This window comes from Canis lupus, chromosome 1 (assembly GCF_011100685.1).
Source record: "Canis lupus familiaris isolate Mischka breed German Shepherd chromosome 1, alternate assembly UU_Cfam_GSD_1.0, whole genome shotgun sequence".
NCBI classification, from domain to species: Eukaryota; Metazoa; Chordata; class Mammalia; order Carnivora; family Canidae; genus Canis; species Canis lupus.
The window spans coordinates 99,028,053-99,041,409 of record NC_049222.1 but is presented as its reverse complement, the minus strand read 5'-3'; the positions used below and the strand labels follow the sequence as shown (position 1 = coordinate 99,041,409).

Genomic DNA, 13,357 nt, shown 5'->3' with positions numbered 1-13,357 from the left:
TGCCTGGGCGATCTGCTGCTGCTCCGTTCTCTGTCACGATCCATGTATTTCCTGAGAAGACAGAGTAGTGTGTGGGCCGAGTGGAGTTGTGAAATGACTTGTCCATCCCTTAGGTGATGGTCAGGTGTTTCTTCTTCCTTTTTTGGAAAGGAGGGAATGTGAGTGGGTCAGGGTTAATAGAGGACATGAGGTGGGTATGAGCTCTGTGTCACTCTGGAAAGCTGAGACTGCTGTCCCACTCGCTGGACACGAGACGGAAATACTCCCCAGGCAGCACCGGGAACATGGCCCCGAGAAGCCCGGGTCTCTTGACGGAGTGCCAGTCGGGTACCCACGTCACTCTGGGAGGATTAGCGTTTGACTTGTGGATTCTCCTGCAGGGTTTTACTGTCAGTCTAAGCTCTGCTCTCACTTCAGAAGCTGTAGATGATGACACCGTGCTGAGTTGTGAGTGTGTTCACGCACACGACCAGTGCATGCCATTTACAAAGGTTTTCCTGCGTTTATTTCAGTCTAGAACAGATGACAAAGTTATTCGATTTAAGAGAGCAATTGGATATTACTCAGCGACTAGTAAGCCTATGGCATTTCACCCAGCACATTACTTAGGTAAGTAAATCCAAGCCTCTGAGATGGACGCTGACCGTTCAGTCAGCAGAGATTAAAGCATGGGCCCCTGTTGTAGGTTTATTCACCCGAGGTGAGGTTTGCGCAGCTGGCATGAGCATGCAGAGCCGTGCTTCCTGGGCAAACACCGCAGTAGGCCCTGGAGGGTTGAGCAGGACAAATGGACCTCCTGGGAGTTGGGGTGGGCGCGGGGGCAGGCAGGAGGCGTCCAGGAGGTGCACTGGGGAGGCCTCGGCCTGCAGATGCCTCCGTAAATCCCTTCAGAAAAGTGGATGGGTGTCTTTCTTTTTGCTGCCTGTTTTTTTGTTTTTTAATTTTTTTTGCAAAAGACTAGATTTAACTCAGAGATTTGGAATTAGGGAATAAAAATGATTATGAGCTGTTTTCCTGAAGCCTGCCTGGTGGTGTCCTCCAGGGAGGCTGTGAGGCCGTGAGCCTAAGTGCCAGGGTCCCCCCTGAGTCCCAGGGCCCCACTCTGGGTCCAGAGCCATAGGCTCTCAGAGATCGTGCTGCGCTGCTGTGTCTGTCAAATTTGCTTCCACATTCCTGGTGTGGTTAGAGTGCCACCAGTTTGAAATGTCTCAGACTATTGTCCCTTTCCTGGTACGTTCACCAGTTCACTGCAGCATAGAGCGGCTATGTGCCTGGGGGGGCCACAGGTCACAGATGAGTGCTGGCCGCCAGAGGGGGTTCCTGTGGGTGGCCGGTGCCCAAGGAGGGCGGAGCTCCAGGCACGGTGGCTCCTCTGCCTGGACCCGAGGTCAGGGCTTTCAATTGTTAGGGTTCATCTCCGGGCCCTACAGCCACTGATTGGCACTGTCCCATCGTGCTGGGGGCAGACTCTCCGCTGTGCCTCCGACTCGGTCCTGGGGCCTGGTCCTGCTGGCTCCTGCAGGGGATGGGCCTCGGCGTCCTGCGGCCAGGTCTCCCTGATCTCTTGTGCTGGACACTCAGATCCTGGGTTCACTGTCACCTGTCAGAGGCCAGCAGCCATTGCATCTCTGTATACTTCCTGCCACCGTCTCCTAGGAATGTTGGGCCTGGGGCAGCCAAGTGCTTTCCCCCTTCACCCTCATGCCGCCGTGGGAAAGTATTTGACTGACTGACTAGATCTAGGAAAAGCTGTTGATCTGGGACAGTGAGAGGATTGTGATTTGGGACCACTCTGCCGGACAGAGGGCAATGTGGCAGGGCCTCCGGGGATAGGCAGGGTCTGGTTCCAGGGGTGGATGCCCTGATCCCACTGCCTCCAGCCTCGGGCTTCCTGGTCGTGGAGCGGGGTGTGTGTGACACGCTCTGGGACGGCTCGTCTCCGGCCAGACGTGGTCCTCGTTCTCAGGGAGAGTGGCTACAAGGCAAGGAACCGTCTGCAGCCATAGCCTGGGAGGAGCTCCCGAGAGGGCGTCTGCCCCTCGTGTGTGCATATTGATGCTTGGTCCTCGTGTGATGTGGGACTTGAACAGTCACTGCAGTACCCTGGGTCTGGGAGCTTTCCTTAGGAGGCAGGCAGGTCGGGATGGACACGGGCACCAGCGGCGTCTGTGCTGGGCTGAGCTGCTAACCACAAGGTGGGCTTTAAGTTAGCTTTTAAATGGGAGCCGCTTTAAAACTCAGAATGTACAAAGTCCTTTTGTGTTCTTACATCAAACAACACGTGAAGGAAGTCCTATGGGTGAGGGGACATGCCTGGAATTTGGTTTCACTTCTTCTCAGTGGGTTTTGGGGAATGGTGGTGGGTTGGGGAAGAATTTGCAGTGTTGGGGGCAGTATTTTCAAGTGGGTCCATATGGGCGATAACTCCTGTCGTGTTACGTTAAAGCCTCCTCCCAGGGTCTCCTGGCGAGACTGGAGCCATGGGTGCAGAGTTCAGGGCAGCCAAGAGTGCAGGCTGGTAGTGGCCTGGAATGTGGGGGTGACCGAGGACAGGGGTCAGGGAAAGACTGGGAAGGAAGGTGTGTCTCAAGTAACAGACACAGTTTGGAGCAAGCAGAGATGGATTCATGTAAAAAGGCTTTGTTTCCCTGATAAGTATGAAGAAACGAGGTCATATGGGATGGTGCCACCCCTGTGCGTGTATGTGTGGCGCTGAGTGGGGAGCAGAGCCAAGGAGGAGCAGCGTGGGGTCGGGAGAGGCTCTGTTGGCGTCCCTTGTGACAACCCAACACATTTGCTGTAAAAACATTCTATGAGCAGTGGGGAGGTCCTGCGTGGTCTTTTCTGGTTTGGTCCATTATGTTCCCTAGGATGACACTCTCAGAATCATGAATGACCAGTGTTGAGATGTGACTTTCTCGCCCATTAGAGCCCGTCTTGTGTGAACCATGTTAGAAACTGGACTGTGTGTCATTTTGCCGACATTCAGAGCCTCACACCAGCCCCTTGGAGGCGACTGGGAGTGACAATTGGGAGTTGACTGTGACCTGGGCTCTCTGAACCCTGCTAGAGTGGACGTTCCAGCCCAGAACTGTGATGCCTCGGGAATCTGAGTCTTCCTGAGGGACAGCTTCCTGGCCTGGCCCCGGTCAGGTGGGCGGGCTGGTGGGGCTGCTGTGTTCCCGCATCTTCCAAGCCTGTGGGCCTCTGCTCTGCACACAGATGCTGAGGGTGTGAAGGTGATGGGCGGACAGGTGCACACACCTGCGCCGCGGCCCCATGGCCCCCCTCCCCACAGTGTAGCAAGGCCTCCCCTGCTTGGGGCGTGGTCCTTCTCACAGTGACAGATGGGCTCCAGTCCATACTGTCTTTGCACAGTGAACCCTAGAAATGATCTGTTTCTACATGGGATTTCAAAATCAGTTAACAGGTGAGATTAATATCCATTTTGTAAGCATTGAGAGTGTCAGAAACAGTGTGGGGACCCGTGACTTCGAGGTGGTACGATTTTGTGCTTTCATGATGAGCACATAACACCTGCACGTCCACCAGGTCTCTGGTGTGAATGTGGGTGCCCATGGGACTGGTCACACTGCAGGGTTGTCCACTGTGTGTGGTTCCTGGATGGAGCATGCTCCTGTGTCCTGGCTGCTGGAGCTCACCTGGGTGAAAACAGGGCCTGGTGAGTATGAAGACGTGCATGCTGCTTTCCTGGCCTCTTCCATGAAAGGTAGGTGAGCTCCCACTGCACACCTGCTATGACGGTCAGCATCCGGAGCACCAATAAGAACAGATGCGGGTGAGGATGTGGAGCCATGGGAGTGCACAGTCAGGCTGCAGGGGATGCTGACTGGTGCCGCTGCTTCGAAGACCGTGTGATGATGTCTCAGAAAACTAAAGACTCTCTTACATGGGGCCTGGCAGTCATGTACCTCCATGTCGACCCAGAGGACTAAAGACGTAGATCCGTACAAACTCTGCACATGATGTTTACCGCAGCGTGACTCATAACCACCGAAACTGGGAAGCATCGGGATGTCCTTCCGTGGGTGCCGACAAATAAACGGAGGTCCGTCCACGCACTGACATCATTCAGTGTTAAATAGGATGGGTTCTCAACTCACGAAGACCTTGGATATGTTCGCTGAGTGAAAGTCTCCATCTTGTACGATTCTGGCTGCACAACGTTATCGAAAAGGCAGGGGAGGGATGCACGCAGGCAGAGCACACAGGAAGTTTAGGGCTGTGAAAGCATTTTGTAGACAGTGTCGTGGTGGGTATGCGTCCTTATTAATCTGTCCAAACCCAGAGAGTGAATACCTACAGGCACCCTGACATAGATGCCTGTCAGAATTAGAGTGTTCGCTGTCACGTGTATTGCACTAATGCAAGAAGGCGCTTTCTCCTAGGTTCTCGGTGGACCTAAAGCTGTCCCAGAAAGAGTTCTGTTAATTAAGACCCCAAGATCCTCCTGGCTGTGTTGGGCCTGTGGTGACACATGCTGGATGCTGGGCAGTGGGGACTGGGTGTGTTGTCCTGGCCCCTGTGTAGCGTGTGAGCAGGCAGTTCACGGATGACCCCCATCCACTGTGAGCAGGAGTGTCGCCGGGGGATGCAGAGGAGGAAGTGTGTTCCACGTGGAGGTGACCCCCAGGTGGAGGCAGTGTGTGAGGAGAAGCAGAGGGTGGTTAGAGCCCAGGACACAGGGAAGGGGCCGGGGGGCTGGTGGGTCCCAGGGCAGTGGCCGCTGGAGGCTCCCCACATTGTCTGGGGGCTGCAGGAGCTTGCCAAAGGGCTCCTGTGTTGAGCGTGCCCCATTGCTGTGGGGCGTGACCTGGAGCCTCTCCCCGTCGCTCCATCAGGCCCCCGTGCCCACCTGCTCCCTGAGTTTTGATCATGTATGTACCCCGAGTGCTGAGTGGGGATGTGGAAGCAGACGGGCTCCCTGGGGGTTCAGTGGGTGGGGGGGCTTCCCCAAAGAGACAAGGGGACGCCAGCAGCCGTGTGGCAGGAGCATCTGTACTCGGGTAAGGAGGGGGCTCCTGTGGCCCATGTGGCCGCCAGGTCCTTGTGAGGTGCGGCTCATCCCAGCAGAGATGGTTCCTGACGGCTGCCCTGCCAGGTGTGGCCTGGGTGGCTGGGTGGGGGTGCGACGGTGGCCAACTTTTGTGGCTTTCGTACACGCGGGCTGACGCTATCGGATGGGGGCTGCTCCAGGAAGCCAAGACTGGAGCGGCCACGGCCACAGGGAGGGGTCCTGGTGGCTGCATCCTCATGGGCCCTTCTCCCAGACCGGCTCCCAGGAGGGCACCCTTGACGGCTGCCTTGCTTGCAAGGAGGGGCCCCAGCCTGGGGCTGTGGCTCAGGGATGGGCCTGTGTAATCCTGAAGAGAAGCGGGGTTTGTCCGTGGCCGTGCTTCCGGGTTGTGGCTGTGCCACGTGCATCACCACACTGTCCCATGGACTCTGGCTGGGTTTTCAGGTGGGCAGTCTTTGCATCTCCACCATGTGCCCCCAGCCTGAGGGTGCGCTCAGCAGGTGTCACCCTGGATACGGGTTCACGGTTGGGGAAGAAAGATGCAGGCCCTGCGGGGCTTTGTTAGCTGACGAGGCTGGTGTGTCTCCAGGAAAGCAGGGTTGCCCAGGCGGGACCACGCGGACCCAGCACAGGGACAGAGTGTTCATGCGTGCCACGGCCCCGAACACAGACCCTTGCCTAGCTCTGGGCCTCGGGACTGCAGCAGGATGGCTGCACGTGCTGCCGACAGGCTGTCCGCTCCCACTGGCAGCATGTGCTCGGGCCCATTGCTCTGCCTGCCCTGGAAGGCCAGGCCCGCCCGGGCTGCGACGTAGCTGCTGCGTTGTCCCGGCTGCCGCCCCTGCTCGCCATCCGGTGTTTTGCTGTTGTTGTGATGACAGCCTTTTAAATTTCCGGTGTCACCATTTTTTGCATGTTAGACTGCTATGTACTTTAGCAAGTTTTTGAAACTTGGCCTTAGAGTTCTCACTCAAGCCACCATTTTCTTGTTTTTGTTTAAGCTTTTTTATTGTGGAAAAACTTTAAACGCCACCGTCTGTATGAGGGCAATATCCGAGCAGCGGCATGCCCACCAGCAAGGTCAGCAAATGGTGTTTGTTTCCCGTCTTTCTTGAAAGAAACACGTGAGGCTTTCCTGAGAGTCTCGTCTGTCCCCACAGACGGGTTTCTGTGTTTCTTTACCTCTGTGTGTGGAAGGGTGGGAGGTGTTTCTACATGTCACCAGAGGTTGTATTGTGTGTCATTCTGCCCTTGCTAATTTTGGAGACGTGTCCACGTGTCCAACTGTTGGCATTTTTACCTCAGGCTGGTGCGTGTGGTACTGGGGTTGGCTCCGCCGGTTAATGGGGTCGGCTCTACCTGAGGGAAGCCATGGAGCAGAAATTGGCCTCATCTTTCTCCCTCTTGGTTCTTGAGTGTTGTCTTCAGGCCCGACATCTGTTCCCATGACCTTTCATTCAGATTTTTGAGAGTTTATTTTAGTCCCTGTGCCCTGAAGTGAAATAATCTGTCTGGTCTCATGGCTTTTTGAAAGGTCATTTTTTTTTTGAAAACCTAAAAATCAGTCATCACGGTGGGGAACTGAAACTGCGTCTGCTGTCAGCAGCCACTCGCAGGGTATGTCCCTGCGTGATGACGAGCTCATCATCACATCTGACGGCGACAGAGGGCGCAGCCACTTGGCTTAGCGGGGACTCTTATGCAGGCTGTGCATTTCTGAGGTCCGCAGCGGCTTGGGGCTCATGAGGCTGCGTAGGAAACTTTCCCACTCCTCATCTCCGCCAGCCTATGTGCACACGTCCTCCGCTGTGGAGTGAGTGAGCCGGGAGCTGCACAGATTGGGATACAACTTGGGACACGTCCATCACTTGTGAGACTCCTGTTCCTGAAGACTCACACACAGTGTGGGCTTGAGCATTGCTGTGCTGCGAGGTCCACGTCGCTGCCCAGATTCTGGGGGTGGGGGTCACGCTGCTGGCTCCTGGCCGTGGAACGCGCTTGCCCACAGCCCCACGCCCTGGTCCCGCCCGGTGAGCTGCTCGAGTTCTGGAGCTCTGCCTCCTACTGGCCTCGGTGTGCTGCCCTGGGGCCCTGGGGCGCTTGGGGGCCTCTGTGCTTGACCCTTAGCCTTGCACTTGGCCGGCTGATGCTTCTCTGTACATGGCGCCTCTGACTCCTGTCGGGGGCCTCGCCGTCCAGCTCAGCCCCCAGGAGCCAGTGTCCCTGTAAGGTTACGGCATTCAGCCCCTCAGAGCTGGCCGCTTCCTCTCCTCCTGCCTCTGCCCTCACGATCTTTGGCCCGTGGCCTGCCTTCCAGAAGCTACTCACCTGGAAGAGGATGGAAACAAGTCCAACAACATTATCTATGTGGCTGTGTCTTTGCTTCCGTGGAATATGAACACCTAGAAAATGCGTCCATTCCATATGGTCTAACGTCGTTGGAAAATGGGACCCTTTTTATAGGTATTGAAAATTAGTATTGGTGATATGGAACATACTGACTTACTCTTGGAGCCTGAATGGTCAAAGCTCTGTTTTTGGTACCACACTTGAAAATCACACCCCTGTTGGCATCAGAGAATTCTAAGAATTCTTACTGCGTTAGCCTCGTTTTGGCTGGCCTGATGTCCCTGCAGTGACATGCCAGGCGGTGGCTGGGGCGTGTGTGGCCGTCTGGTTCTCAGCAGAGCTTGTGGTCAGCACCGTTCCTTCTCCGGATGCGCCTTCTCTTTGGAGAGCAGCTGTGCAGCTCCACGCGGGCACCACCATGACGGGCAGCGGGCAGCAGGTGGCCTCTCACTCATGGTGCAGTGCACTCTGTGCACCTGTCAGGCTGCCATGCGTGTGCATTTCTCGTCATTCACAGAGAAGTCTTTGAAAATTCTTTTAATTGTGAAAATATTTTTCATCTAGTAAACAGGTTTTCCACCTTTCGGGGTCCATCTGCATGGTCTGCTGACAGCAGCCTGTCTTTCTGAGCAGAGTGTCTGGGCGGGTGGGGGACAAGCTGGTGGTGCTCACTTCCATGCATGAGCTGAGGTCAGTCGGGGTCAGTCCCAAGAAAGATGACTTTGTCACGCAGCTGGTGGCTTGAGGGCACCAACAGGCAGCACTGGCGCCTGGAGGCACCGTGCCCAAAGGGAGGCAGCCTTCAGAGAAGTGTAGACAGATTAATTCCCTTATTGGACTAAGTTCTGATAGTTCAGTAACTAGCCTTGTAGGTTATCAAAGGTTTATTTGAGGTCAGCAATTACAAGGTGATTTACAAAGTATTCTTTCTTAGAAAATCTCTGCTTTTAAGATATAGTTTGTTTTTGTTTTTAGGGAAAGTTTGTGCTTTTCAGGAAGTTTATAGCACATAGTGGACACAAGTAGAGGGAAGCAAAAGGATCCCCTTCCGTCCCAATGCAGCTGATTGGCGTGGCCGACCCTGTCCACTTTCCATGTGATTACTGAGAAGTCGCGTGGGGCAGGTCAGCCACAAGAGCTCATAAACTGCACTTACCACGGTGACTTAATTTGAAGTGGCGGAGCTTCAGTGGATGGAGGCCATAGTGTTCTTTGTGCCAAAATCTGGCCACAATCCAGAATCTCCTAAGAAGGAACCTAACCAGTTACTGCATCTTGTCTCTCAGACTCGGAAGTTCTGACCTCTGGCTCAGAACCATTTGGTCAGAAATGTGTCTCTATGTGTTTGTGTGTGCACACGTGTGCATTTATGTGGGGAGAGTGTGCATGAACAAGCATGTGCATGTGTGGGGTGAATGCATATATATGTCTGCACTAAATGTGCATATGTGTATATGGGATGAGTGCATGTAGTAAGCATGTGTGTGCCTATGCATGTATGGGTGTGTGTGCTTGTATGTAGGTGAGTGTGTGTGTCTGTGTGTCCTGAGTGTGTACATTTGGTGAACATGCGTTGTGGGCACATGTACACATGTTGGGTGAGTGCACATACATGTGTGGTGAATGAGCATGTTGCGTGTATTTGGGGTGAGTGCATGTGTATGTGGTGAGCGTGCATGTGTATTTGGGGTGAGCATGTGGGTGGGCGCGCACGTGTGCCAGCGTTGTCTTTCCCAGCTGCCCCCCACAGTTGTGGAAGTCGTGTCTCGAGCTTTCTTTCAGTGCAGGCTGTGTGCCAGGCTCTCACAGTGAGCCGCAGCTTCCAGCACGTGGGTCGTCGTTGGGTGGGGGGAGGTGGCTCCACAGGCAGGGACTGGGTGGCTCTGGGAGCTTGGGTGCCAGAAGGGGAGAGGAGTGAGGGTTTGGATTTTGGGGTGCTTTGTTACTGTTTTTACTTAAATGTGTTTATTTATCTTGGCATGTTGGTGAGATGAGAGGTTGTCGTGGTTTGTGAATCCTTGTTTGGCCTGGTGTCACTCAGATTCTCAAGTGGAAGGGACGTCCTTCTTGGTCAAGGATGTTGGCATTCAGGGGTCTCTAAGCTTGCTTTTGTTCAGTTCCTAAAAGAAGCCTACAGGGGAGGAGGAGATCGTGTAGCTCAGGGTCCCCGTGTCTGCTGTGTGTTCCCACGTGGGGACCCTTGGGGCTCCTTGCAGCTGGGCCTCACAGGGACCCCATGCCTGACTGTTTACTGGAGGCACAGAGCCCCAAAAGGTGTCCTTGCCATTTTTATTGCATTAGTAAGTAGTTTGTGGTATTTGGAAGTGTGATGTTGAGGCCAAGTCCTCGTCACTGCGTGTCGGTCACTATGTTGTCCAGCCAAGGCACCCTCTCCTCAGACTCTGGGAGACTGAGGTCTTGGGTGTGCAGGTGTGCAGGCCCATGGGCCGAGCTGATGGCCCCGAGTTCCATGTGAGCACTTAGCTCAGCCCTGACTTGTTTCCACAGCACTTCTGCACACACTTATGCTCTGGGCTGCGCTGGCATACGTCAGCATGGGTGGAAGTAAGTGCAGTGCACACTAGGGCAGGTTTACAGTCCCGTCCTTGAGAGCTCAGCGTGCCCTGTCACATCGTGCTACATGCAACCTCATCATGGTTTTGCTTAACAGGGAAGAACTGAAAAGTACTGGCAACAGCTTCCATGCTTCACTGTTTAATACCTGAGACCTGAATTTTAGTCTAAATAGGGAGATTTCATTGCCTCACTTACCACAGGGAAGTGTCTATCCCTGCCTTGTCCTTAGTGCTGGAGGCCCTAGGGCTTAAGGAGGGCAGGGAGGGGGGTGCGGGTGGGTGGGCTAGACACCTGTAGGTTCAAATCTCAGCCCCAGTCTGTAGGGTTGATCACCATAAAGTGAACTATTTAATGTGAAACATGAATTTTTAATTTCTAATTTTTTCAGTGGTGTGTGGTCACCTGGGGAGGGACAGGGCGGGTGGGACACATGTTGGCCACCGTGGTGTCCCAGGGTGTGTCCTCCACTAACAGTCGTGCTTTCTTTCCCTGTTGATGGAGCAGCCAGACCAAATCCGTTTGGAATGCCTGGGATCGTGCCACCGTATGTCCCCCCCCAGATGCTCAACATTCCACAGACCCCTCTGCAAGCAAAGCCTGTGGTAAGACCCTCCGCCCTGCAGCCAGTTGGCCTGCCTGGGGGTGCTGCCCCCGACAGCTGCACACGCATTGGGTTTTACTGAGAGCTGAGATAATCTCCCGAGCTGTTGGGCTTATCTGTGCAGCAGGTGCCAGTGTTCCTTGAATTAAAACGTAGCTGAGACCAGGCGGGGCCAACGGGGGCCAGGCCCTGTAGCCCCCGTGCATGCATGACCTCTGCCCTGTGTTTCAGGCCCCACAGGTGCCCAGCCCAGGTGCTGCGGGTCAGGGCCCACACCCATACAGCCTCGCTGAGCCGGCCCTTGCTTTGGAGACAACTGGGAAGAGTCTGACCGAGCACAGCACCTACGGCAACATTCCTCATGAAGGAAAGCATACCCCACTGTACGAACGGTCGTCCCCGATTCATCCGGCTCCGGGCGGCAGCCCCAACCATGTGGACTCAGCATACTTCCCAGGGTCTTCTACATCGTCGTCATCCGATAACGATGAAGGCGGTGGAGCAGCTGCAAAGTGAGTGGGGTGAGGTGTAGCTGGTGTGAGGCCAGACATGTACCGGGTGTGAGGCCTGGCCAGTAGCCCAGTCTTGGGGAAGCCGCCTTCCATCCTCCCACGGCCCAGCGTTGTGTGCAGAGATGTCATTTGTGGCAGAAAAGTGACATCCCTTTGCACAGACTAGGGCATCTTGATCACAAGCAGTGGAGGTTAGACACTTTCTCAGGGCTTCTTGGGCTGAGGGACTGTTTCAGCACCATTCCAGCTGTGGCCTCAGGCCGCTCCTCTGCTGGGGAGGAGTTTTGGGAAAATTGGTTTGTGTGGCCCTTAGACATGGTGACGTTACCAGGTCAAGTGCTGCTGACTCTTCTGTCCCCTGGGCTGTGAAACCCAGTCCCACCCCCAGAAAGCATTTTATGTTAGACACTGGTGACTTCCGGTTTTGGCTTCTGGATCATGGGGAGCTCTGAATTTCCTTCTCTCCTGAATTGAATCTAGAACTCAGATCTCAGCTCAGCAGCTTGTAGACTGTTCCTGAAATCATGGCATTCACCCGACACAACCAGAGAAAGCTGCCATCTGGGTTGGAACTCCTGCTGGAGGGGAGTATTTTAGATGTGTGTCCTTGAGTAAATGAATTTTGAAATACGTAATTTGTTAGAATCTGATCAAGAAGGTCTTAAATGCACTGTCTTCCTCCTCTTCTGAAGCACTGTTCCGTTTTAAGAAACCTGATTCACCAACAGAGAAGGAACAGGGAAGAGCAAGGGCCTCCCATACTTCTGGGTCTGCTCCTCATCGGTGCTCTCTGGCTAGGGACCCTTGGCGCTCCGTCAATGGAAATGGTTTCTCGTCCTCTGCAAGTTCTCCTTGGGCGTGAAGCCTGAGGCTGGCCCTCCCCTCTCCTCATCTGTGGAGGGGCCGTGAGTGTCCGCTGACCTCAGGCGGCAGTCACAGTGGGGTTTGCTGCCATGCAGGGACTGTGTGCTCTGCACAGCAGCAGAGCATGACCCTGCACGTAAATCCGTACCAGGATCTTGTAATTCTAAAATCCCAAGGTTAATAACAAGTTGTACCTTTGCATTCACGCTTCCATGTGAACCTTTTGGAAAGGGACTATAGTGAGGATCTGTTGAGTGTGCAAATGAGAACCACTGCTCATGTCTCTGAAGCCCTGCCCCTTTGAAATTCGAAGGCACTGAGTGTTCTCTGTTACAGATCATCTCATGCCAACATGACGAAGGTTCGGTCTAGCAAAAGACGCTCTTCCTAGACAGCCGGGAGCAAGGCCCAAAGCGGGGGGGCGTGTGGGGTCACGGCTCCCTGCCCCGAGGTGGGTGTCATGTGGCTCTGTGCCCTGAATGTGCACAGCGTTACAGAAGATGGTGTATAGGGAGGCCAGAGGGTGCCTCCTGGCTGCCGCTCGGGTTCACACGGTGGCACGCGTGCCACGTGTGTGTGTGTATGTGAGAGAGAGAGAGAGAGAGAGAGAGAAAGACAGATGCCGGGCAGGCCACCCCATATCCCTGCTTCCCCTCTTCTCCTGCCCCTGCTTTAATACCACAGCGGCCCCTGGGCCCTGGAGCTGGGGAGTGCTGCAGGACTGGGAGTCCGGGTGGTCACTCCCACGGGTCTGGGTGTGGTCTGGCCCCGGAGGCAGAGGCCCTGCCGAGGCTGTCCTGGGCCTCCTGCTTGCTCTCCACTGGTTCTCTCTTGGCCCTGCGTCTACCAGAGGATGGAGCCCGGGGCCTGCAGCAGGTCTTCCAGACCCGATGGTCATTTTCAGGTGACGGAGGAATGAAAACACACTGCTTCCCATCAGTGTGCTTTGTCTCCCGCGTTCTCAGAGCGCCGTGAGCGTGTACTTCCACTGTGTTCTTGGTGCACATCTTTAAGGGAAGTCCTGCACCGTTTCCCTTCCTTCCTGCTGTTGTCGGATCCTTGTGGTCCTGTTTCGGTTGGATTTACAAGTAAGACAGTCTTCGTGGAGGTGCGAGTCTCATACTATTTTCATAGATGCATCAGGTTTTTGATCCTGCATCCAGTCTGAGTTCGCTGATTTACTTGGTTCTTTGTCGTATATGTTTCTGTAATTTCCACGTCAGTACAAAGTCAGAGAACTGAGATGTCAGGAAATACGGTCGCAGAAGCCTCTCATGAGCCAGCTGGATGGACAGCACTCTGCGGGCACCAGTGGATGTTTGAACACCTGGTGCTCTGGGGCCTGTCCTCACACAGCCATCTGAAAGTCTGTCAGGAAAGAATGTGGATGTAATTCCTGTGCATTTTGTGGGCTCA

At 54.6% G+C, this 13,357-nt stretch overlaps 1 protein-coding gene across 4 annotated transcripts in view; it reads left to right on the top strand.

The window, feature by feature from the left end:
• FAM120A (family with sequence similarity 120A) overlaps positions 1–13,357 on the top strand; it is an 87,317-nt gene that overhangs the window by 33,035 nt on the left and 40,925 nt on the right. For all 4 annotated transcript variants that reach the window (XM_038527372.1, XM_038527371.1, XM_038527373.1 and 1 more), the window contains exons 5-7: positions 513–609; positions 10,469–10,566; positions 10,797–11,077. In XM_038527372.1, the coding sequence (XP_038383300.1) occupies positions 513–609; positions 10,469–10,566; positions 10,797–11,077 (476 nt within the window). The remainder of the gene's footprint in view (positions 1–512; positions 610–10,468; positions 10,567–10,796; positions 11,078–13,357) is intronic.